Below are 26,622 nucleotides of genomic sequence, written 5' to 3' on the forward strand. Positions count from 1 at the left end.
TGATGTTCCCACAACTCCCTCCTGCCTCGTCTCTTTCTGCTTCAGCTGGCAATTTTCTACATTTCTCACAATGACTTTCGACAATCCTCAGAGAACAAGTGTGACCTTGTTACATTTGGCCGTGGGTTGTACATGACCAGACTGAAGTCAGTGTGGACAAACGGGCTACTCTGTACATTTTATTAGACACCGGAACCAATAAATGAAAACTTTGTCACCTTTTGCCGTCGTTTCAGAGAAAAGAATCCGTGTGGTTTTACATATTTGTTTTTAACAATGGAGAGGTCTCTGTGGAGGAGTCAGTATCTCTGGTCTCTGATGGATCATCGTTGAAAGGCAAACAAAAGGATCAGTCAGAGAAAAAGATTTAATTCAGTTTTAAATTTTAAGCATTGATGTTTTTTAATCATTTTTAACAATTTCTGTCATCGAACTCCAAAAGAAATACTATCATCAATTACATTTTAGTGCTTAGAGCTGCTTTTCTCTGAAAACTGCAGCTGCACCCACGAGAAAACGGAGGAGTTTGTCCTGTAACAACCTATAAATTAACCACAGAAATAGAATATTCACAGCAAATTTTGTCTGGTGTCACAAATCCAGACAACCACTCATCATTACAATCCAGCAAAAGATGTGAAAGCCGGAGTTGTATGAAGCTTCCTGTAATTAGGGGAGCTCGAGCCAGGACAAATGTACACTCTGGAGGCAGAATATTATTAATCCACCATGCATCATTGATGGTCTTTTGAAAAGAAAATCAGCTGAGTCATTCGGCTCCGATGAGACATTATCACCTCTACCCACGACTCATCTGATATGGCTGGATAACAGAGAGTGGAGACTCAGACAGAGGGACTTTAAAATGTGAAATTATTCTTCTTCTCGAGGAAACTCTAGCAAAAGGTAAAAAAAAAAAAAGAAAAAATACTGCAGCACGGTGAAGTTTGTCCCTGCTCACTTCCCTGACCCACATTGGGTGGTAAAGTTGCACAAACAAGAGAACAAAATGCAGCACACAAGCTTTTTTCTTCTTCTTCTGTTTTTCTTTGTTGCAGCAAGTTACCTCTCCTCAAGCTAAGGCTTCACACAGGCGCCCGATGCCCGTTTGAAATGAGTGCTAAGCTAAAACATCATGCCTTCAATCTGTTTCTGTTGTTATGAATTTAATGAAGGGAAGAAAAAAACGTGTTCAGCACCTGCAGGACCCCTCGGCCTGAGGCAACAGGCCGCGGCACCGCTTACAATCGCTGCGTTATTTATTATGCATCCTGTTTTTAATTAATGTAATTTCCTAGATGAAAGAAGTGATTAAAGTTCCATGGGGCTTGAGAGGAAGAGGAACCTCCGTGGTCAATTTTTGATGAAGTAGTGCTTTTTTTGCTGGGTTTTTCTTTGAACACGTAGCGGCCACCAGCACCACCAACCTGCCCGCGACGCCGCTGCAGCAAGATTTCCGCTTCATTTCCTCCCAGGTTTTGAATCTGTCGATAATTGGTTCGGAACTGAGCCGTTCCTCCTCTCCCCCCCCCCCCCCCCCCCCCACCCCCCGCAGGGTTTGACGAATACTTCACCGGGCTCACCCTGGAGAACAACCGCAGGAACGTGTGGTTCGCCGAGTTCTGGGAGGAGAACTTTGACTGCAGGCTCCTCAGTGCCTCGAAGAGAGAGGATACGAGCCGGAAATGCACAGGTACACGCGTGAGGTGGTATTACACTAATGGGTAATGCGTATTTTCACCCTCCCCTGTCAGGTTGTCATGAACTTGACCTTATGTTTCACATTAGTAGCTGCAGATGGACTGTTGTGTTTTTTTTTTTATTCAACCCTTCTTCTCTGCAGTGCAACCAGAAAGTCTAACACCAGGTGTTTCTGCCCAGCGGGCGCAGGACAGGCAGAGTTTATTATTAGAATAATAATGCGACCATGCGTCTTAGTCATACTACTGTTACAGACCGTCTGCTCCTCTGGCTAATGTCCTGTACCTCTTAAATCCCTTATTCCCTCTCTTCCCCCTTAACCCAGTCACCTTGACAGCTCAGCAGAGTCGTGCCGTGTGTACTAACGGCACAGAGCCAGAGTGCACTTTATTTAGGTTGGAAATTACAGGCAAAAATGACAGAAAGCAAAAGTGAACACCGCTCATGCCCCCATTCTGTTTTATCACCGTCTTCTCGGCAGCATTAACGATAGTGTTGTTAACAGTGATGCATTCTCGTATTACCTAAACTGTGCCTGTCAACGGTGTGACAGGCATTGCGCTGCATTCATTATCCACGTCGGATGATGCCTGTGATGTGGGATGCTGTATTAATTCTTGATTGCATGCGGGGATGACAGTAATGGCAGCGTGACATAAATTACTGTTTGCAGAAGGGGTTTGGTTTCCTTTATAATCTCCTGTTTGGCGTCATTTGTCATGCGTCAAAGACAAGAAGATGCTCGTCCACTCAGTGAGCCCCACAATCCCTCTGTGAAATGCCCATAAATGTCTCGTCTTATCTTCTCCGTCTCTATATTCGCTTCCTTTTACACAACCAGCCGAGCTGCTATTTATGAAGGCTGAATACTGGGAGACTTTTGCGTTAGACAACTGTCCATTTAGCATCCTGTGAGGAGCTTTGAAAAGCAGGAAGGTTTATGTGTGGGCTGAAATGTATGTTAAGTTCTGAAAAATGGCCCGAAATGTCAGCACAGATTGCTTCTGACCTCCTTCAGTTTATGCAAGTCTCCCACATTCTTACATGTGTCCTATTACCACCATCTGCCCCTCCGCTGAGCTCTCCACGGGAGCTAAGAGCAGCTATCACTGAGGAGAAATCTTGTCTTTTATTTCCTTGATTCGGCCTTTTTATTAACCGGGAGCTTGAATATTGAAATGATAATGATGATGATTATGATGATTAGTGTCATTAAAAGTGATAGTAGTATTTTCGTTGTTACAATTTGAAATGCAGCTTTCATCTACCGGGGGTATAGAATCATTAATTCTGTTTTTCTAACAAAAACAGAAACCCAGCTGAGGCCGAACATTACGTATTCAAGCAGAGTACCAGCAGCGCGAGGCAAAACCTTTACAGCAGCCCGTAGTGAAAGGGCAGTGCACTGGGAAGACGATCTAAAAGAGCAGGAAGAGTATGTTACTGAAGTTCATGGCGATCTTCATCACCTTGCAGAGTGAGGCCCCCGTTCTCAGCAGCCTATCGCTCCGTAATGCGCCGCAGTAATTCAATCCGAGCGCCGCCGCATTCGTCACAAACACTTTGTCTCACAGCTCTGCTTGATATTTTCCACTTGGGAATTAAATGTGTCTTCTTACTTTGCTCTGCCACATTGTCCCTTTAGGTGTAATTCCTACAAAATCACAATTGAAGTCGGTGGCAGCAAATGGTAAATGGAGGAATGAAAAAAATGAAGCTGGGGATGATAGCGGGCGCTGAGAGGATGTAATGTCTAATGGCTCACGGTGTATTTGCCTGTAAGTTCTCCTCCTTCCTTCCTTTTCCCCTCCCTCAGGCAAGGAGCGCATCGGGAGCGAATCCAAGTACGAGCAGGAAGGGAAGGTGCAGTTTGTGATTGACGCGGTGTACGCCATGGCCCACGCTCTTCACAACATGCAGAGGGACTTGTGTCCCGATCATCCTGGCGTTTGTCCACAAATGGAGTCCGCCGAGGGGAAGACTCTGCTGAAGTACATACGGAACACCAGCTTCAACGGTGAGTGACGCATCGTAGAAGTTATCAGATGCTTATAGAATGCGTGGGTAAGAAAAGTCAAATGTTTTTACTTTCTGCAGAGTTTTGGCCATTTCTGATACAGTATAATCAACAGAATGATATACTTCACTAAAAGCATGTATAAACATAATGAGGTAGAAGCAGGCGGCAACCTCCAGTTCTGAAAAGTGAAGCCAGTGCTGAAGTGCCTCACACTTGCATTCTGTCTAATGTCCACCAGGGGGCGACTCCTCTGGTTGTATAGAAGTCTATGAGAAAACTAGCTCATTCACAAATGAGTTTAAATGAGCCAACTGACCCTTCTAGGTTGGATTAGAAGATTGATACGACTCATGTGTTACGTGTGTAGGCGAAATTATAAAGTTACAGCCAGCAGCTGGTTAGCTTAGCTTAGCACAGTGACTGGAAACAGAGGGGAAAACACTTAGCGTGGCTCACCTCTAAAGCTCGCTCTTTCATTTGTTTGATCCGAACCAAAAGCGTGAAAACAAGTCGTGGTTTTGAGACGTAGTAGTTCGGGACAAAACCTTCCGTGGAACAGCGAACGGTTCGTCTTTCTGTACACGTTAGACAAACGAGATACAACGTGTTAATTAATTAGCTTGAAAGGTGCTGGTACTGGATTAGTTCTGCCTCCACATCCACTTGGAATTAAGGATGAACTGATTTAAATGTTGGTGGTCAAAGCTCACTGTGACCTCACAAACACATTTTTGGCATTCAAATGCTAATTATGACGAAAACTAAATGATGAATTTGATGACATTTTGGCTGTAAACTCCAACACGACTTTTAATTCTAGTTTTAACCCTCGGATGGAGCCAGACGAGCTGTCTTTATGCTAATTATTTACACTACAGGCGCCGGAGCGGTTTCGACTTGTTCATCTAACTCTTGGCAAGAAAGCAAATAAGCATATTCCCCAAAATATCAAACAATTGCTTAAAACCTGCAGACACGTTAGGAAATTGCCACAAATATGTATATTTGATCAAGCTAACCGTACCACTTAAATGTTCATGTTAAACCCAGAAGACAGCTGACGGGCAGGAGTCTGGCATGAATCTTCATTTAACTACTGCTTTATCCTCCAAGTATGTACTCAAAGCTGCTGTGTCCACAGCAGTCCACAGTGTCCATTTAAAAAAGCAATTTAGAGAACAACTCAACTGTGGGCATAAATGCAGTTATATTCGGAGTATAACGAGCATTACATTTAATTTAATGAATTAATCAATACCACCTCCTCTGTTTTTATGCACCTTGTTTCTTGTGGGCTTGTACAATGTAAATCTAGCTTCATTCAAAGCTCAAACACTTCCTGGATCTGTGTGATATTTTGAGCCGATGTGATATGTTATGGGTCTGCCAGCACTTGAAACTCTACATTATTCAGTCCCGCGCAGAAAGCGATGGGGAAGATACTTAACAATTAATGGCAACCAGCTATTAATGACAGCGGCTCTGAAATGCAGAAGTGAGTGGAGCAATGGCCCCAAATGGGAGATGAGTTTAATACAATAGAGGCCTCTTGTCATTACAAATGTGCTGGTGTGTATATCAGCCAGTCATCATTAGAGGCTCTTCTGAAGCACGTTGTGTCTTCTTAGAATGATCTAGATTAGATTCAGCTGTTTAAAGTAGGAGAACAGCGCATGCCTCTTACAAAACTGGCCCACGTTTTAGAGGTGGACCGAGCTCTTTTCTTCAGTGTTAAATACTCCACTATGATGTTTTATATGGAGGATTTGATGAGATATGTGGGGGGAAAAAAGTGTACTTGTATGTATTTTACCAGGATAGACATTTTGTCCCAATGAGTCACTAAAGATCCTGGTGTTTCGTTTCATTTGATTCTTTCATTTTGCCTGATTTCATTGGATGTTTTTAACACTAAATCTTGCGCAAAATATAAACTGCAGTCTAAAAAAACCAAAAGGAGCAAAGAGAAGCCTGGTTCAATGAATACATGAAAAAGGCACAAGTATAAACTAATACTTTCAAATACAACATATGCACTTTAGCACTTATATAATAATATAATATATTGTTTCCATTAAATGTGTTAAGTATTGAACAAAGAACAAACCATAGGCAGGGAATGAGATCAAAAATTAGGAAAGAATTCTCAAAAAGAGTAAATAGTGTTTGTTTGGGACTATTTTTTGCTGCAGATTAATACACATTTGCTGCGCTGGTGAGTATTTCCAGCAGCGGGGCGAAAATACACAACAGTGCCCATGTTTAGCATAATTAAGTGCACTGATGTGACGTCTGATGTGTTTTTAATAGTTTTGTGGACAATAATGGAGGTCTGAGGCACAGAGGAGTACGATGCATCAGGCTTTACACAAACAGTACTTAGTTTGATTGATGGAGTTGTTAACAAGAAGAACATCAGCATCTCAGCAGAATTCTTCTTCAACAGATTATAAATATAACGGGCAACATTACGCCGTAAAACCACGTTGTTCCCGTGCACATTTTCTGTTTTTTTCGATCACAATCACTTGTACACAAAAGACAAACTTGTGTCAGTGAGCTAAAGAGCTGCCTGCCTTCCTCCAACACTGTCGCTATGGCAGCAGTGCAGAGTTCCAGCAGGCGAGAAGACAGGTGGGACTATGGAAGCAGAATATATATATATATATATATATATATATATATATATATATATATATATATATGCAGTTGCATGTGCAGTAGCTACAATTTCAAGGAGACCTTAACTAAGAGCAGATTCATGCATGGGATTGAGAATCTGCTGTCCGATCTCAATAACCATCTGGACATGTGCTGAATTCTTTATTTTCAGCTTCTGAAAAATATTCACGTGTGTGTGTGTGTGTGTGTGTGTGGCGCTGACAACGAAGAGCGTGTTCATTTCACCTAAGCCAGAAATAAGATCACTACCTTCTCCACCTCCTCTGCTTCTTCCTGTCTTGCTTTTATATTCTCAACCCTTCTCTTCTTCTTCTTCTTCTTCTTCTTCTTCTTTCTTCTTTTTTTTTTAACTGGCAAGCCGAGGGTTGTTTCTGCTGTGGCTCCGTCAGCTGTATCTCACTGCCCCTCGTTGCATTCAGAGACAGGAAGCACGCATGTTATCCTGTGCATGTGCAACTGCTAATGTATGTTTGAGAGCGAAGGAGTGTAAGCCTCCTTTGTTGATCTCCCCGCTGTGCTGGAGTCACAGAGCTGAAGAGTGAGAGGCACAAAAAAAACAAAAAACAGGGGGAGAGAATAATGATGCGAAAGAAACACAGCAGTGGATCCCCAGTCCACCCACACTGCTCGGCGCAGCGGCAGTGCACTTTTGTCATGTCTTAGTTCACAGCCACATGCCAATGCATGAATCTTTCATCCGAGACAGCGTTCTCGCTGAGGAGCCTACACAGACCGTTTTGCTCCCTTGAAAATATCAGACAATAGAAAAACAGAAAAGGAATTTCTAATCTGAACACACAGAGAGACGCGCGCTTAATTATTTTTGCTCTAAAGCTGAAGGAGCGCCAAGCGTCCAATCACTCATGTCACTGTTACTGAATGACTTTTCTGTGTTCGTTTGTTTTGCTGTATGTGTGTGTTTTCTTTGCCGGGGCTTAGAGTAAGAATGATATCCCCGTCACCGCTGCTGCTCGCAGGAGTCAATACCTTGTCAACGTCTTTATTCACTGTGTCAACGAGTCGACTGTTGTGTTTGGTGGCGGCAGAAGTGACAGCGCGGTGACTGCCACCCACCGAGTTTTGGTTTGGTTTTGTAGCGTTGAGGGGAATTTTTCTTTACTACTACGGGCTTCACAAGCAGTTAATTCTGAACACCCGTCCTGCTTCATTTAATGTGCCGACACACGGATGCTTATGAATTAGGGCCATTTCTGCGTTGTTAAAGTGAAATATATCTGCTGTCACTTTGCATAACAGCAGATAATGAGGGGTTTGTGGCTCTGCATCAAGGTCTTATAAACTGACATTTATAAAAGCAAAATGGTGTCACAAAGTCAAAATGGAACATTCGGATGCTTGTCCACGGTGTTTTATTTATACTGCCCCCGTATTCCGTCACCTGAAATGGGCTTTTTTCTTCTTTTTTTTCCTATTGCTACCTCCGTCTCTCTTGTTTTACAAGAGTCTTTGGGCCTGAAACTTTTGTAGAATGCTCAATGACAAATGTCCTTGGAAGAAAAAGCTGGAGGGAGATGAAATTCCCTTCTGGCTAAAGAAACTAAGAGAAAGGGTGCAGTGGCCTTCCATCCAAAAGCCACGAGTTCTGCTCCAGATAAAAACGACCTCTTGTTCCCAAAAGGGTTTTGGACATATGCTCCTGGTCCTTCCTCTGTTCTTTTTTTTATAGCCCGAGCTATTAAAGTCCTTTAATTCCCATGCCAAGTGTCATCAGACTCCCCCCGTCCCATTTCAAAAGTGGTATCTCCATTCGTGCTTACGAGCTCCTCTATGCAGTGCCAAGGTGAATCCGTGTAAAACGCAGCACTTGTTCATTGTCTCAGCATTGTGGGATAGTAGAAGTGACCTCATCAACAATGCAGACCTCATGTATAAAATAGAGCACAACCGTTTTTTCCCATTAATGCCGCTCGACGTTCGCTGCTGCGAGGGAGATGACATCTGCACTGACACGATATCTCGCTCCGACTCTGCAGTCATAATTGAGCGATATTGCAGACGCAGACTGACGGGCCCGAGAGCTCTCACAAACAAATAAAGTAATTTTCCTCGTGCGTAATGTTTCAGGTGTGCGCGGTCCTCTCTGAGCTAATTAGTGAAATCTTCAGGGCTCTGCTTGAGACAGGCTGCTGCACTCTGAGACCAGATGGGGACCATATGATGCTTTGGCTGACCTGTTTATCCTCCCTGCATCCTGTTGTTGTCCCCTGTGTGATTGGAATGCATTGCTTTTGACCCGAGGAGGTGTTTTTTTATTTTTTTTTATTTTTTATGATACAAGAGCACACGGCCCAAGAGGTCACACCATCTAAGCATGTCTACGAATATGAAAATGAATTCCTCCAGAGGCCACGGTGCAGCCGTGATGATGCATAGGAAGCAGGTGAGGAAGGGTTCTATTGGTCAGCAGGGAGCTTTCTTCCCCGTGCGTGATTATCATAACGGTTGGATACATAGGTTATTGTGTTTGGAGGTTTTAACTGGGAGCAGCAGATTTAAACCCTCTGTGGTCCTTAGTGTGGTCCATGAGGGCCTCCGCCACTGTGAGGGTTAAAAGTTCATGTTTTTCCTCTTATTAGAAGAGGTGCTGTGCTCTGTCACACCAGCGGCTAACACTTTTCCATCCCGCTGTCCTTCTTTTTGCTCTCTCTCTCTCTCTCTCTCTCTCTCTCTCTCTCTCTCTCTCTCTCTCGCTCTGTACAGGCAGCGCCGGCACCTCGGTCGTGTTCAACAAGAACGGCGACGCTCCAGGACGCTACGACCTGTTCCAGTTCCAGATGACCAACTCCTCCACCCCAGAGTACAGAGTGGTAGGACAGTGGGTGGAGAACCTGCAGCTCAGGGTATGACGATGCACCGACACCGGGAACACAAGACGGCAGAACAAAAAAAACCTTTGTTCAACCTCGTGTGTCTAATCAGGATGTCTGCGCTCAGCGACGCGAACGATGTACAAGCACTAAGGCTTTCTGTGTTTTCCAAAAATGTAGATCTCTTGTGTGACAAAGAGGGGGGAGGGGGGGGGGGGGCGGCACAGTATTAGCATCTCAAATGCAGAGAGAGCTCAGGTGCAGAAACGTTTTACTTTCAGCCTAATTGGTGTATTTTAGGTACAAAAACAGAATCTAGTGTGCATGTTAGCGAGTGTAACGCTCTACTCAGAAGAGGAGTGTTGAAAATTCTTCAGGTGTAATATTTTCCTCCAACAACGAAGAGATAAACATTCTCACACACACATTTCAGTTGATTTGTTGCCTACTAATGTGAGCCAAATGTTAAACATATTCCAAACTCCTACAGTAAGTTACTATTAGACTTTTATTTTGAAATAAAACACATTTATATTCATCATTAAACATTTTTTTTTCAAAGATTATTTGCAAATTATGCAGAAATGTGCCAACAGCTGCTTTTAAAAAGAGAATAAAGACATGCACTTAAACTGACAGAAGGTTTAAAAGTCTGTGTAAAAGGTGATACAATGCGGTGATTTCAGTCACATTTTGAATGCTGTTAAAAAGGCGTTTGATATGTTTCCACCTGTAAAAGGATGTTAAAGCGTCAGTGAGGGCTTTATTACAGAGTTCAACATTAAAAAGAAGAAAGTGAGAAAGTAGAAATGAGAACGACAATTAACAAGATCATTTGTTGGAGATCACTCTTCTCCCGCTGCTTTATAGCTTTATAGCTTTAGAGGACGGAAGATGTAGGAATGGGAGGAACAGAACAACACGTTGTGAACCCAAGTGAAGATGTTGGTGTTGTTGCAAACGGACCTCCCGTGTTACTCCCGGTGCTCTGTAGCTTTTACTGTACAATCTATGACCACAGGTGGAATTCAAGCTACACCCACGACAGCAAACAGAAGCGCTCTAATAGGATATGTGAAAATTGAACTTTCACATTCAAAAGATGGCAGAAGACATGAGACAACACGGATTTGGGCATTTTTGGTTTCATGGGAGCTTTAAATAACTACCGACAAAAACAAAATATGACGTCTAATATGAGGTCAGGTGTGGAGCCTGGAAGACGGCTGCTGCACTGCTTTTATTGGTGCACGGTGTTGGTTTGTAGCCGTCAATGATGGATCTCACTGTCACAACACAAGAACCGGCCTCGATGATTCATGCGGACAATAAAGAAACAGATGAGTTTTATTCTACTTCAAGGCAAACAAACTGCCCGTGCTTTAGGACGGGATGAGACCCGAGCTGAACATTTTCTCTGTAACTCCCGATTACACATAAAAACATGAGATTTACATACAGATGAGTGAACATTTGCATAATAGCTTTCTGGTTCACGAATTAAACTCAACGGAACGGGTCGGATGGCACAGGTGGAGCAACGTCTGTTGCCGAGAGATTTGTGCTGCATTCTTTTTTTTTTTTAGTGTGATTACAAACTAATATGCTGCTACAACTCAATTATATTCCAATGCAACAGCTCTCGCTTTGTTCAGTGACACATGCGGAGCGAACGTGTCGGGAGGTTCATCCCGAAACGAGCGTCCCGATGCACTTTTACGTTCATCGATAGCTCAACGTAACGCTCACAAAAAAGCTCTAATTATCATTTTAAAATTAACAACCGAAGCAAAAGCCCAAATGAAAAAACTATGGCAGCCGCGCCAGTCCAAAGGTGTCCAAAAAAATCTTGCTTCCCGGTCTCCATGGCAACAGAGCTGTTGGTCTCATTACTGTTTCCACACTGTGTGTAATCGGGAGGTTTTCCAGAGAGCGCCATTCATCGTCCAAATAACAAATGGCGCCTTCGTGCCCCCAGATACATGGCAGATGATCATCTATCCAGACACCGCAGAAGCTACACATTTCTCATACAGGTGCACACGACACACACACACACACACACACACACTATAGGTGTGTGTGTGTGTCTCTCTGTATCTGCAATTATTGGCAGTTGCCACATTTGGAGGAGGCCACGCTGTGAGTGTCCTTGGCTGGATTCCTGTTGTATGTGATGATATTTTGACCTGATGGAGTTTCTTTTGCTGCTGACGTTTGTGTTACAGATGAACATGAGTTGTGTGTGTGTGTGTGTGTGTGTGTGTGTGTGTGTGTGTGTGTGTGTGTGTGTGTGTGTGTGTGTGTGTGTGTGTGTGTGTGTGTGTGTGTGTGTGTGTGTGTGTGTGTACGGGTGAAAAAGGTGAGCCGGCGGTTAGTCCGGGACAATTTCCCCGTGTTTGATATTTGCCCAAAACGGATTGAATTACATTTGGCGCCACATAAAACCAACGGATGAGCAGCGAGGAGAAATAGTGCATTTCGACATTTTGTGTATTAACACTTTTTTTCCTTTTCTTGCAGAGAATTAGACGACAAGATTGATGCCACACTCATCATCGTCAGTATGCTGCGCATGAGCCAGCTTAGTTCAACAAAAATCTGCCTGCCTGCACCTCTAAAGCGCTCTAATTAGCAGGTTATGTCTCGTATGTTCGATCGGTACCAAAAAGTGTCAAATGACAAGCGGTGGCTTTACAGGGGTTTTGTGTGTCAGACTGTTAGACTTCCTTGAGTCTAACAGTCACTGACATTGCCAGGCAACTAGCAGTGGTTGTTTTTTTTTTTACATGGATTTAACAAACCAGATACCACACGCTAATTAGTGAGCTTCAGAGGTTGTGGATCGGGTGGGGCAGGCTGTTTCCTAATGCTTCTAGTGTTGCTAAGCTAACCGGCTGCTGTACTGTACAGCAGCTTCGTATTTAACGGACAGACAGTGAGAGTGGTATCAATCTTTTGATCTAAGTCTCAGCAGGAAAACAAGTACGTTACTTTAAAAGGTGCACCGTGGAGCATTAAAGGTGTTCCTCTCTAAAGATGCATTGTGTGCATCCTTGAGGTTTAACAAAGGTGGTGCACGCCTCAGAAGACAACAACAAAACCGATTTAGTATTTAAAATCATACGTGTTCTAGTACAAATCTGCAGCTGCCTTTTCAAAGTACATATTCTTGCAGGCAGTACGCAGCTTAATGCTGCACCTCTTGCTCATATATCAGGGTCAGAACAGCCAGAAAAGCAAACTGCATTTACTACACACTATGTATTTGGACGTACTAAATCTTTCTCTACTAAATAGCATTGGAACGCACAGCTTGTTTGCTAGCGTGCGGTCTTCTTCCTCCTTGCCTTTGCTGCTGGCACGTTGCTGTGTTTCTTGGCGCATCACTGCCACCTGTAGATGAGCGTAACGGTGTGAAGCTGTTGGCAGGACTGCGTATTATGTCACTCGTGTGCACGTATACGAGACGACGAAAAACAGGGGACGCGCTCCTAAACGAATGCTTGAAATGTTATTAAAGTTCTCAAACTCCACAGGGTTCCTCTGAGCAATGAACTCACTTCACATCAAGGGAATTTAATTTGTGTTGCTTCCCCGTGCAGCGCAATGCCACTCTGTGATTTCGGTGTCGCTTGTTTCGCACTCTCAAAGCACCTTTTAAATCTGACGTTCTGCTTTTTGTTTCTTTCTTTGTGTGTTTGGTTTCTTGGCTCTCACCGTACATTGCTGTGAATGTGCCATGCTGGAGAATCATGAGTCTTCTAAAGCCGTGGATCAGAACACTTTCATTATAAATCAAAGATCAGCTCAGAGTGTTATGAAAGCTTTTTTTAACACCCCCCCCCCCCCCCCCCCCCCCTAAAATAAATAAATATGTAAGAGCCCTAAAAATTCCATTTCTTCACGGCTTTTTTAAGGCTGACTTGCGCGTTGAGATAGATAGTGTGAGTTTAAACCATGAAACACCTCGGGGCCTTTTTCTGGATCGGAGTTTCCGATAGTTCTTCGGTGCGTCTGTTTATGGCACTTTTCATTTTGATGACAAGATCATAAACAGGAATAGCTCCGCAAACTCTAAAAGAGACATTTTAGCAATCCCAGAGTCCCGTTCCCCTTCCTTATCATCACACATTTCATACATCACCGGCTTCTGTATTAAAACATAATGTCTTTTTGCGTCTCCCGTTCCTTTTTGTTTTTATCTCACTGAACAAAGGTGGGAATCTGTTGCCATAGTGATTTCAATTACTTTCATGTATTAGAAGAGGCAATCCCTCTAAGAAATTGGCAAGAAAGATGAACTGTGTTGGCTTAATTGTTTTTTTCGAATTGGGTTTTACATCTTTTCTGCTGCTCGCGAAGATTGCCTTGTACTGCTCATGAGGAGCATAATGTAGTAATTAACGGCTTAATATGTTAAATCACGGCCGAATTTCCAGTGTTCCTGTTCATCCGCGTGGTTTTTTGATATTCAGCGGTACCTCCGGTTTAACCCCGTCTCCTTGTGCCGTGTGTCATCTCTCCACCAGCTGGAGGAGCTTCAGTGGCCAGATGGGGAGCAGGAGATGCCCATCTCGGTGTGCAGTCTGCCCTGCAAAACCGGAGAGAGGAAGAAGCGGGTGAAGGGCATGCCGTGCTGCTGGCACTGCGAGCTGTGCGACGGCTACCAGTACCAGTACGACGAGACCTCCTGCCGACTGTGTGCCTACAACATGAGGCCCAACCCCAACAGAACCGCCTGCCAGCCCATCCCCATCGTCAAGCTGGAGTGGCACTCCGCTTGGGCGATCATCCCCGTCTTCCTGGCCATGCTCGGCATCATCGCCACCATCTTCGTCATGGCCACGTTCCTGCGCCACAACGACACCCCCATCGTGCGGGCGTCGGGCCGCGAGCTGAGCTACGTGCTGCTAACTGGCATCTTCCTGTGTTACATCATCACCTTCCTCATGATCGCCAAGCCCGACGTGGCCGTGTGCGCCTTCAGGAGGATCTTCCTGGGCCTGGGCATGTGCATCAGCTACGCGGCGCTGCTCACCAAGACCAACCGCATCTATCGGATCTTCGAGCAGGGCAAGCAGACGGTCACGGCCCCGCGCTTCATCAGTCCCACCTCCCAGATCGCCATCACCTCCAGTCTGATCTGCGTGCAGCTGCTGGGCGTGCTGATGTGGTTCGCCGTGGACCCCCCGAACACCATCGTCGACTACGACGAGCAGAAGACCATCAACCCCATGCTGGCCCGCGGCGTGCTGAAGTGCGACATCACAGACCTGCAGATAATCTGCTCGCTGGGCTACAGCATCCTGTTGATGGTGACCTGCACCATCTACGCCATCAAGACGAGGGACGTGCCGGAAGACTTCAACGAAGCCAAGCCCATCGGCTTCACTATGTACACCACTTGCATAGTCTGGCTGGCCTTCATCCCGATTTTCTTTGGCACGGCCCAGTCGGCAGAGAAGGTGAGTCATTTCTTTCTCTGTTGCTTTCTCTCTCTCTCTCTCTCTCTCTCTCTCTCTCTCTCTCTCTCTCTCTCTCTCTCTCTGTCGCCACCCTTCTCTTTGTCTTGTCTCTCTCCCTCCTCTCACAAATTCCTCTTTCATTCCTTCGGCCCTGTTTTTATCTGGTCCAAACACATGCGCACATGAATATTTGTACAAACGCAAAATGAAAACACAAACGGTACATAAAGGGAGAGCTCACACACACACACACACACATTCAGCGACTGTATAAGTTATGGGTTCATTTTCTTTCGACTTCACATTCGCATGGCTCGGATTTGCTTGGAAACCCACACTAGGACCACCGCAGACAGAAATAGGCATGGAAAGGCGGAGGAAGGAGTTGATGTTAAGCACCAGAATCCTGAAACGCCTGAGGAGCGATGCGGATGGGGGTGCCAGCAGCTCCAGATGCCATAATCTTAACTCTCACTCGCCTTGGGCTCAACACACACTGTCATGCCTTATTCTGGAGAGGGGAGACGAGTGGGCCGAGGAGGAGGAGGAGGAGGAGGAGGAGCTGCTGGAGGAAGGAGACGTTAAATAGAAGTTTGATTGAACGCATTCCATCTGTTGACAGCTGTGCTCTACTCAACAAAGCATTTGACACCGGGTGTTACTGGAGTTGATTGAGAATATGACATTCTGACCCGACGCTGTAGTCATTGCTTATCTGGCAAGAGAGCGCCGGACAGAATACAGATTTGCCTGCTGGACTCGTGAGCTGCGCGTTGCGAGGCGCGGCGGAGGAGGAGCAGCGGACGGTGGAAGTTTTCCCCACTGACAGAATATCGATGCTGACAGGGAAGTGTTACTCCTAACCTATTGAGAGGCAACGCCGTTCAATATCCTCCCCGCTAAGCTACCGCTCGAGATGGATCAGAAACTGATTTTCCTCATCTCAATTTGCTGCTGATTTCATAGATGAATTACACCCTCAGCAGCGATTAGGAGTTCATTATGTTACTCGCGGCGACTAGCGAGGCAGTAATGTGTTTATCTTTCCCCTTTATGCAGTTAATTCTTTTCTTCACACCGGCTCCTGCCTCACACTCACACCACAGCGTCCTGGTGGAATGGCCTTCGTGGGCGCATTTCTGCCAACTCCCTAGTCACTGCAAGTGAGAAGTGCCTTTGCATGTCTCCATAACATCCTTTTGCAGGAGCTGCAGTGTAGCTACGGTGAAGTGAGGCTGTCCCGTACATTATTTCATCTTACTTATACAGTCATCACAATATCTCTCATATACCTTCATGAATACACATATTGGTGTCATTGTTGATATAAATAGAGAGCATTTAAGTCCCGTTGTATTTGTATTGTGTGAAGGTGTTTGCTAGCAAACAACAGAACATGCGCTAACAGCAGCTGCGCGGTGGGATTCACTACCAACACGGTAAAGAACCAAGAACTGAATTTGTATAAGCTGCCGAACCAAAACAACTGAGGATACAAGCAATAAGACACGAGGCATCCACAGGAAGAATGCGCGCTCTGTATGTCTATGTCACATGTCAGTTTTAGGCTATAGCTATATTTCTGTAAGTCAAGCTAAACAGTTTTTAACAGTATGTAAGTTGTGTTGTAGCAGAATGTGGATGACTCAGAAAGCCATGCAGCATTTTATGAAAATGTGTTCGCTAACTACAGTAACTTGTTGACCAGGCGGCAACTTCAGGTTCTAAAAAGTGAAGCCAAAGCTTCATGTCTTCAAGCTGCATTCTCTCTAGTGTCCACCAGGGGGCGACTCCTCTGGTTGTATAGAAGTCTATGAGAAAATGACTCTACTTCTCTCTTGATTTATTACCTCAGTAAACATTGTAAACATGAGTTTATGGTCTCAATCTCTAGTTTCAAGTCTTCTTCAATACAGCACGATGTTCATTTAGTAAATGATGGTCCATTTAGAGTCAAACAGACCATAAAGCAGGGGATGCTAAGATTTCTAGCTAGCTACAGCCATTTTGTTAGTGTTTCAGCCGTTGGCTGCATATTGTTTTCCCCTCTGGCCGGCGTGGTTTTCATAGTATGACGCGTTTCGCTGTCTCTATAGAGGAGATTTGATGATGTGTGTGTGCATGTTAATGAACCGTTGGAGGCTAGATGTGATCCAGTGTGATGCATTTGACTACATCCTCACTTCATGAGCACCTAGACTTGCTGTGTTTTTAACTGCAGTCAGATTTGAATAATCTCTCTCACCCCAGGTTGTCCAATATCAAAAGATTTATGACAAACTCCGGGACGATGTGAAACCAGCTGCCAGTGATCATCCAAAACGATTCGGAGCTGTTGGACCATATGTTGTTTTGCTGCGTTGTGTTGTAGCAGAAGTTGTGACTTACTTCTTTAACTCAACACCATTTTGATGCCCTTATTTTCCACACCTGTGACTCTCTCCCCCCCTCCCCTTTGTTTAGCCCATTAAAACTCATGTGGAGGGAAGCCATGCGAAAAATGGAAACAAAAGATCACAGAGCATCCCTCCACTTTCGCCCGCCTCCTGTGCACCTGCATGTGCTCAGTCGGACTACTCGACACTCTCAAGTTAATGACTGAGAGAGTCACCAGCTGACCTCAGATCTGGAGCTCCACCGACTTTTGAAACAAACTCCAAGCCTGCGACTCAAATGCACCTTTGAGCAATCAGATGACAGAGACATGTACAGAACAGCGTTACCAAAATCCCCCCAAAAAATGTTTTATACATGACTGCAAATGTTTTGCTGTCACTGAACACAACTCTCTCATTTAGTAACATCCTTGACCCAAAACAGCACATGTCTTATAGTTCAGGTTTGTAATATAATGAAACATTTTCCCTGAGGTGGAAACAATCTAGACAGACACTTTCTAGTAAAACACTCACAAGGTTCAGTCATGCTTAAAGGAGAACGTCCTGGCATTAAAACGAACATACTTCACTACGTGTATAGAAACCACTTAGGCTCTTGTAAGATGTCTCCTGTGCCCACGAGCCCTCTTGAAGAGAGACCGTGCTGCCAAGACTCATTAGCAAAAACTAACTACACGCAGCAGAAACTTCTTCATTCCAGCCTTCAGCAGGTAAAAGACAAAATTGCAACTTCTAATACTCCCGTCTCTGTCTTAGCCACAAAAAAAAAAACTGCTTGACGGGAGTTTGACTTGACAATCATTGAGATGTGAAGTCCTTTGAAATACTGCCTTTAAGATGTTTGATGCTTGAAAGTTGAAACCCTTAGCGGTCTGGAGGCAAAACAGCTAAAACTGGTCAAGTGTAAAAGTTGTAGGTTTAAGTTTGAAAATAGATATTGAACATCCTTCACGATGAAGAGGATTTATTTATCTATTAATCATTCATGAAGTGGGAGACACTCAGAGCCACAAAGTATTAGACGAGTGTACGATGAGTATTTATGAGTACGGGTAAATAACTTAACTCCCAAAGTAATATGCAAAAAATATGATGCCAAAATCAATTTCCGCATCTTATAATGGTTATTTACAAATACGTCATTTGCATAGCAGACTTTAAGTAAACACTTAAAATGAACACAAATTATAATACCAGGTAATTTGCAGTGTGAAATTATCATATCAGCCCTTTCACAACCACATGGTTTTACAAAACATGCCACACACAAACCGCATCTATTGTTCAGTGTTGCGCACACAGCAGTGCTGTTGGAAGCCCTCTGTGGGCTGTAGCACGCCTCTCCACCGAGAGCATGAAATCTTCCACTTCGCAGGTGGGAGAAAATATATTGCTGTAAAGTAAATCCAGTCTGGAGAAATAAACTGTTAACACTGTGAATAAATCTCTCAATTATGGTAGCTCTGCCTTAATTTGAAATAAATTAATAATGAAAAATGACTCTATATTAGATTTGGTCTCGCCTCGCCAAGATAATGTTGTGCAAAGTTTGATTCAAGTTGCGATGTTTTTGATTTATCGCTTAAATTCACTGTTGCAGTGAAGCAGCGTTTCCCACGCAGCCAGAACGAGTTGAGAGGAGCAGTTTCTGCTTCTTTCTGTCAAAACAGTGTTTTTTTATAAGCTTAGTCAAGTCAACAAGCGTTGGCAAAATATCTCTTCTCATCTTTATTGCATTTCTTCACTTCTTAAATCAAGAAAGATTACACTCTTTAGGTTTAGTGCTAACATACTCATCCAACCAATCCCTCCGTCCATCTATCCATTCATCCATCATCAATCTAACAATTCATCCGTCCATCTATCCATCCATCAGTCCGTCCATCAGTCCATTAGTCCGTCCGTCTGTCTGTTAGTCTGTCTATACATCTATACATGCCGTCATCCATCCAGCCATTGTCTAGGTTGGACCAACATTGTGCCGCCCATAGAATTCCGGGCCTTTCATCACTGATTTCCCACTTTGATGAATGACACTTGATGAATACAGGCCTTGATTAGAGCAACAAACACATCACCGTGAAGTCTGGTGTAAACAATGCATTACAACAAATCATGTCGAGGAAACGTGTCAGACAGTTTTGACTCTTAATGACTTGCTCTAACACATGAAGAGTGGCTGCTATGTGTCACAACCTATTTATGCAAAGATTCTAGGGTAATTTAATTCATAATTATGCAACACGAGGTTACACAATGTCAAGTTTTTCTTGTGCATCATAAATTGAACTACAACTGCAAAGAACAACAGAAGTGCTTTTCCAATCAGGAAGAATGTAAACAGATAATATGTCCAACGTCCTAATTAAAAAATGTTGACTTCAGGTTAGTCTGAATTTCCTGCGAGCAGACATTAGCCCGGAGCAGACCGGGTAGTGGAGCGTCTGTCGGTCCTAGCTGGGTTTGCTTAGATTCCATCTCGGCTCTCCTCCCTCTCTCGACTCCTCCTTCGGATGCCGGGTGGTCGACCGTGAGCGATGATCTTCTCAAGTTCCGCTCCGCACAAATAAAATCCCGCCCCCCAAGCTTCCTTCCCTCCGATTGTTGATGAGCGTATTCTGAAATATGCTACAAATGCTCCAGCAACAAAGACTACAAGATGGCGGCAGGTCGTCTTTTGGGTTCGATCCCAACTCTCCTCCGGTCCATGTCAAAGTGTCGATGTGCAAAGACACTGAACCTCAAATTGTTACCGTTTTTGCTGGTGTGTAATGGAGAGCGCTTTGAGTGGTCGGAAGACTAGAAAGGCTTTCTACAAATGCAAGTCCATTTACCTGCTCCTACTCTATATGGAAAAGAGCTTTGTGCGGCACGAAGCCAGATAGAGTTACTCATGACGTGAGGAAAAGTAGGCCACCCAACACATCGAGACTTCCAGGTGGTTTGAGAGGAGACTGCAAATCCCCTGGATCCATTACTGGAGGTATTCTCCAACGGGGCGGAGAGCCTCCTAATTGTCACTCACTGAATCGAGTCCTTATCGCTGTGTACATTTATAGTACTCAACCATACCCGACTAAATTGCCTTTGCAGTAAGTGTATCCCTGGTGGGCATAATTATGAGGATTACCCTCAGCAGCTTTTTGTTTAAATGGAAGACGTGTCGCTGGCTGTGGCTGGATGTTTGGTGTTTGGCTCGTCAAAGCGATGTAAAATTGAAAAGCAGCCGTTTTTGATTTGACTCTTGATGAGGATGTTAATAAATCATTACCGCGGCTATAAATAGAGAGTTGCCAAGCAGTTGTGAGAAATGACTTCATGTATTTATTTATGTTAAAGCAACAGGATTTAATTATGGATGTTCTGTGACAAGCTAAACATTTTAGTTGGGGGGGGGGGGCTGCAAAATTTGGGTCAAGCTCATCGGGGGGGCACAATGGAGAACCCTGTCTGTGATTAGAGGCGAAAAGAAGGATTTTGGTTTATGCGCATGTGCAGCTGTTTTAGTGGGAGTGAAAAAAAGCTACATATCTTCATGTTGTGTGTGTGTGTGTGTGTGTGTGTGTGTGTGTGTGTGTGTGTGTGTGTGTGTGTGTGTGTGTGTGTGTGTGTGTGTGTGTGTGTGAGATGAGTATGAGTAAGCACCTAATACGCATTGTGCTCTGAATCAACTCCCCTGCATGGTCAATAAATCAGTTCTGATAGGGTCAGCATTGCAGCGTCCAAGGTTTCGGGATCTCATTAAAAGCTTATTCCCGCCGCGTTTTAGTTGCCCGGTACCAAACTCTGTGTAGTGTTGCTATGGATACCAGACCAGATTACCAACTACCAAACATGGAAAAACACAGCGCACAGGGGTGGCGATCCTCTAGTGATTGTATTTGACGCCACGTTGCTGCTTTCTGATCGGTCGCCCCCAAATATCTAATCACAAACGCTGCAAATTGAGAGAGAGAGAGAGAGAGAGAGAGAGAGAGAAAGAGAGAGAGAGAGATTCCTCCCTCTCTCCAGCTTGGAGTGACACAGAACAGAGTGCATCGAATGCATTGTGATATTCATACTGTTATTAATGCATGGTGCGCCAGCCAGATTGCTGCCTCTGATGCTGCTCCACACAGAGGCAGGAGGGGATGGAGGGGATGGAGGGGATGGAGGGAGAAAGAGGCTGTTGAGTGCACTGGCATGTTGATGGTATCGGGCGTCTGAATGATTGGGAGACAAAAGGCATGACTGGCATGCAAATGAGCCCCGTCTTGTACGAAAGAAATCTCCATTAGTCGTGCTGTTTATTTGCCACGAAAAAAAAAACTGCATGCAAATGGTGACATTTCTTCCTCTCTGCAGATACACTGTGGCGGCTAATGTGTTTACAATCGTCCTCCTCCAATCCACGTTCACATCACCGGCAGCTGGCAGCACACGAGTGACATCTGATGCTTTCAAGTACATTAGAGAGGAGGGCTTTGGTGATCTGCTCTTGAAACCGTGACGTCCCCTCTTGAAGCGATTCTTTTCTCCTCCAAAGACCCTCAAATGACAAAAAAAGGAGAAGCTCTTGCGTGCTGAATCGCTGCCCTCTCCACCTCGTACCGAAAATCACCGGCGCTTGATGAAGTCGCTATGAAATGTGTGTTAACCTAAATCAGGGTTATGTAAGCTCGTAATTACCACACATCAATGTCGGTGGTGTTGCGTAACCTCCGAGGAGGCGTTTAAGGAAACGAACAAGTGTGGGGCTCACATGAATGGAAACCTGGTGAATGATCTTTATCCACTTAACGCAGGGAGAGCCTTTCACAGGCGGCACTCCACCGCATGCAGAGCTGGAAAGAAGAAAAGAAACACACGTAGACCTGCTGTACGCCGACGCAGTGTTCATGCGCTACTCCGGGAGGAATTTACATCGAAATGCAAGCTGGGCCGGATGAATTGCTGGTCGGGGGAAGAAGTAGCTAGATGGGGGGGGGGTGGGGGGGGGGTCTGGAAAGGAGGCCGCGTGAGGACGTTTCGATAACGTCACGGTGACGCTTCTGCGATTGTCATTAACACGCTTGAGCCGTCTTCGACTTGACTGAGTCGCTGCAGGTCAGGCTTTAATAAATGCTGCTGGATTATGTTACCGCACGCACGACTGCTCCTCCCCCCCCCCCCCCAACAGCTACATGGAGCAAATGTCCACGCCACCTACATATCTGATAATAAAAGATTACCAAAGAGTAAATGTTTGTCACTGAATAGAATTATCTGTCGTTATCAGGAGGGTTTGTATTGTGTTAGTCGGACAAACACGTCCTCTAATGATGTCGGCTCTTTGTGAGTTTTTCTAAACTCAGCTACTTTGTTTTGCCGCTGGATGCTCATATTCTGTTATCAGGCGGTGGTATTATTAGGTTTTTGCCTCATCACTGGGCTCAACAGGGGGACTGTTCTGTGATCAGACACAGATGTTCATCGCCGACTTGTCTCTCATTTTTCCTAATACCTTTTTTTTTAAAAGGTCTGCCACATCTCACAGAAAAAGGAATTGTGTTTGTTGTCTGTATTAAACCCGTCGGTGCTTTTCTTTTTTCTTCTTTTCTTCCAGCTGTACATTCAGACCACCACGCTGACCATCTCCATGAACCTCAGTGCCTCGGTAGCACTGGGCATGCTCTACATGCCCAAGGTGTACATCATCATCTTCCACCCTGAGATGAACGTGCAGAAGAGGAAGCGCAGCTTCAAGGCCGTGGTGACGGCCGCCACCATGTCGTCGCGTCTGTCGCAGAAGCCCAACGAGAGGCCCAACGGAGAGGCCAAGACCGAGCTGTGTGAGAACCCCGCCGCTGACCCCATGAGTAAGTACGGCGAGATGAGACTTTAGTGTTTCCAAGAGGGATCTTGGACAATACGGCTGCAAAGACTCTAATAGATAACATACAAAGAACAAAGACATGCACATGCCTTGTGCTATAAGCAATGATAAACTCGTCATAAACGTTTGCAGGAAAGAAATCTTAAAGCGTTTTTTTACATTAACTTGTTCACTATTGCGATAGAAATATTGTTAAAGCCACACAATGTATGTATGTAAATGACATTCTTCATGACGCTGGAGTAGAAGAGGTCTGCTCTGTTCTCCATGAGAGCTCAACCCCCATTTAAGATCTTTTTGAGTCGTTCCTCTGAAGGTGATGGTTCGTATTCACAATGCACGGGAGTCTGTGTTCGTGTCCTACGACAGTGAGGGAACCACAACAGCCTCAGAGCCACATGGGTCTGAACCGAGCACATTTAAGTTAACATCAGACAACGTTTTGTGTGTAATCAGGATATGTTACCCGCTGCTTTACAGCTCAACGGTTAGCAATTTGTAAAAGTGGTCACACTTTACCTTAATTTAGCATAGTTTGTGCGAAGATCGAGCCAAATTATGCACCAGAGAAAGACATGATTTCATATCAATTATTTCTGGATTACAGTCTGTCCATTCAGTCTACGATGAGTTAATAAAGCTGACATAGAGATGCGTTTTTATGACCGAGAGCCAAGAGTTGAGATCTACATATATGTCCATGCTTGAAGCGTTTTGATCTTTTTTTTTATCTAAGAAGGGCGAATGAGATGTCTTTCTATTCTTCCTCATATTTCCTGTCTTGAACCATAAAGTCCCATTCCAGCACTTTAATTGTTCGTGTAACGTCCTGTCGCATGGAGTGAGTTCTCTCGGGTTCCTGGTGTAACGGTTGGACCTTTTAGCTCGAGTGCGCGGCAGCGAACAAGAAAGGAGACGTGGAAGGTGTAAAGTCTCTGTGGCTGTGTGCTACTCACTCCACCCTGCATCTGAAACAGGAAGCGTGATCCTGTGAGCAAAGATAATACCAGGTATTAGGACGCGAGTGAGGAAGCCTGCGCACCGCCACACGTTTGGTGTTTGTGCTAAACAGCAACACTTGAAAGGGTTTCAGGGAGGAAAAAAAAGAAAACACAACCGCAAAAAGCTGGAATGTAGACCAACGTTGCCATGGAAGCTCTTTGCTCTCTCTCTCTCTCGCTCTCTCTCTGAAGTTGTCAGGATGAAGACGGAGATGATTGACAGCTCATGCAAATCACACATCACAGGCCTCCTCTCCCGCAACGCCTCTAATCACACAGAGCCATCGCGGCACCCACAGGTGCGCCCGCCCCTCCACCCCCTCTTTGAATTAAGCCTATGAGATGACAGATTTTTACCGGGAATTTCTCCAAGCACCCAACAGTTGTCACACTCATCTGTCGGGAGCCAAATAAGCTCATGTGTGTGTGTGTGTGTGTCTGTTTGTGTGAGTGTGTGCATCCGTGTGTGACTGAAAGTGTATGAATCAGAGAGCTGATGCAAAGTGTATCAGGGGGATTGGGGGGGGGGGGGGGGGGGGGACATATCCTTGCCTGCACACATGTGGCTCAATGAGCAAATTCACTCTGCACTGAGGGTGAAACCTTCACATCTGTCGCAGCAGCGCATCCAAAGTCCCCAAGCGGGGCCACGCGGTTGTGCTCCCAAAAGTGCACCGCCGCGTCATCCGCTCGGCGTGTGTCTCTCACCTTCTGTCTCCCCCTACACGAATGTCTTCTCGCCTCGCCTCCCCCTCCCCGCACACACTCTCTCCTCCTCTTGCCCTTCTTTTCCAGCGGCAGGGAGAAGTGACATTTATTAATGGCAAATTTATGTGCATGACCGCCTGCCCCCCCCCCCCCCCCCCCCCTCCCTTCAGGAACCTGAACTGAGCCTCGACCGTCCCGGGAGACTGTCCGTCAATTCCTGTAACCATCAGAGCACCAAATACCTCCCTTTCAGGGCCCATCAGCCCAGTATGAGGTGACTCATTGGAGTGATTTACGGGATTAAGAACATTAGCAGTGCTGCAGATTTACATCGGCGCTGATGCGGTGTGATATCGTCATGATTACGCCTCTTAAAGACCTTGCAAATCTGAGATTGTTGAAATTCTTCACGTTCCCAATATAGATCGACCAAAAAACAGGCATGTGAGGATGTGAGGAAGCTTTTCAGATCAATTCCAATGAGCACTGTGGGAAGAACACAGAACCAGGGAAGAAAACCAGCAGAACCATATGAAGTAAAAGTTGTGGGACGAGATGAATAATAAGCTATCGTTGTAAAGGATTAAGATGATAGCGTAGGGAGATGTCGTAAACACACACACACACACACACACACACACACACACACACACACACACACGCGGCGTCTAGCTAAAAAAAAGTTAGTTAACAAGAATCTGCTGTATATTTACTTATGTTTTATTCATCATACTCGCCGGCCAAGATAACAAAATGCAGCTGTAAAGAAACGGTGCAACTTTAATTGCATAGTCCATGGGAGCTGGTCGCCATAGCAACATTAAAGCAGTGGAATGAGAATTTACTGTGATTTAAAAAAATAAAAATAAAAAATTCTCACGCGGTCCCTCTGCAAACGCACCCGTCCTTGTACTTGCCGTCGGCCCGCTGACCACATGATCGCAGTCTTTAACCCTGAAACGGCCTCTTTACGGAACGCCTTCACTCTGCAGGCTTGAAGCTGGTTCTCATACCGACACACACACACACACACACACACACACACACACACACACACACACACACACACACACACACACACACACACACACACAGCTTCTAGGCACTCAGCCACATTCTGATATGTTTCCATGGCAATCCAGGCTGGGATCGCATTGCATCCCCTAGCGTTTGTTGTGTGCTCACGTGTGGTGTGTGTGTGTGTGTGTGTGTGTGTGTGTGTTTTTATCTCTAGTTAACATCTGAAAATAGAAACTAAGGCTGCACACGGGGGCCTTGAGAGTTGAAATGATACACCAGGCCAGAAAATATTGCTACTGATTGCACACAGCTGATGATAAGGAATGCACAGCACAGCAGGAAGGAGTTTACTGAAGCAGTTGTTTAGCTGCTTCCTCAAGATGCCTTTTTTATTTATTTATTTTTTAGCTCAACGTAAACCTTAATCTCTTCTTTCTCTCTGTTCTCAGGTCAAGCTACCAAGAAAACATACGTGAGTTACAACAACCTCAGGATCTGATCTGCTTGAAAAAAGAAGAAAAAAAAAAAGAATGCTTTTTGTCCTTTCATCTGTGATTTTGAAGAAGAAGAAGAAGAAGAAGAAAAAAAAAGAGAGGAGGGAGGGGATCTCTGGAGGACCAGAGAGCGAGCGCAGGCGTCGCAGCACCACCTGCAGTACCTATGCACTCCAGGATAGCATCCGACCTTCATCCAGACACGTGGAGTCCTGACGGAGACGAGCGGCTGTGGGCCTCAGTAACCGAACTGTAGGTTTTAAACTTGTCGTGGCCCCCCACCCCCCTCCTCCTCCTCCCCCGTTTCTCTGACAGAGAACAACTTGCCTGCTAAAAGGGGTCACTGTGAACGAGGACAAACCACGGGGGAAAAAGAAAAACACACAAAAAAAAAAAGGGACAGTGGATCTGCTTTCAAGATAATTTCTTTTAAAATGTCATTAAAGC

At 45.0% G+C, this 26,622-nt stretch overlaps 1 protein-coding gene across 1 annotated transcript in view; it reads left to right on the forward strand.

The window, feature by feature from the left end:
* Positions 1-26,180, forward strand: part of LOC306707406 (metabotropic glutamate receptor 7-like) — a gene marked incomplete at both ends in the record, with an annotated part of 61,287 nt that extends 35,107 nt beyond the window's left edge. The window contains 6 exons of the mRNA XM_079174854.1: positions 1,556-1,693; positions 3,518-3,722; positions 9,129-9,264; positions 13,764-14,699; positions 22,683-22,935; positions 26,131-26,180. Of these exons, the coding sequence (XP_079030980.1) occupies positions 1,556-1,693; positions 3,518-3,722; positions 9,129-9,264; positions 13,764-14,699; positions 22,683-22,935; positions 26,131-26,180 (1,718 nt within the window). The remainder of the gene's footprint in view (positions 1-1,555; positions 1,694-3,517; positions 3,723-9,128; positions 9,265-13,763; positions 14,700-22,682; positions 22,936-26,130) is intronic.
* Between the last annotated feature and the right edge of the window lie 442 nt (positions 26,181-26,622).

The sequence above is a fragment of the Pholis gunnellus genome (genome assembly GCF_910591455.1).
Source record: "Pholis gunnellus genome assembly, chromosome: 2".
In the NCBI taxonomy this organism is placed as follows: domain Eukaryota; kingdom Metazoa; phylum Chordata; class Actinopteri; order Perciformes; family Pholidae; genus Pholis; species Pholis gunnellus.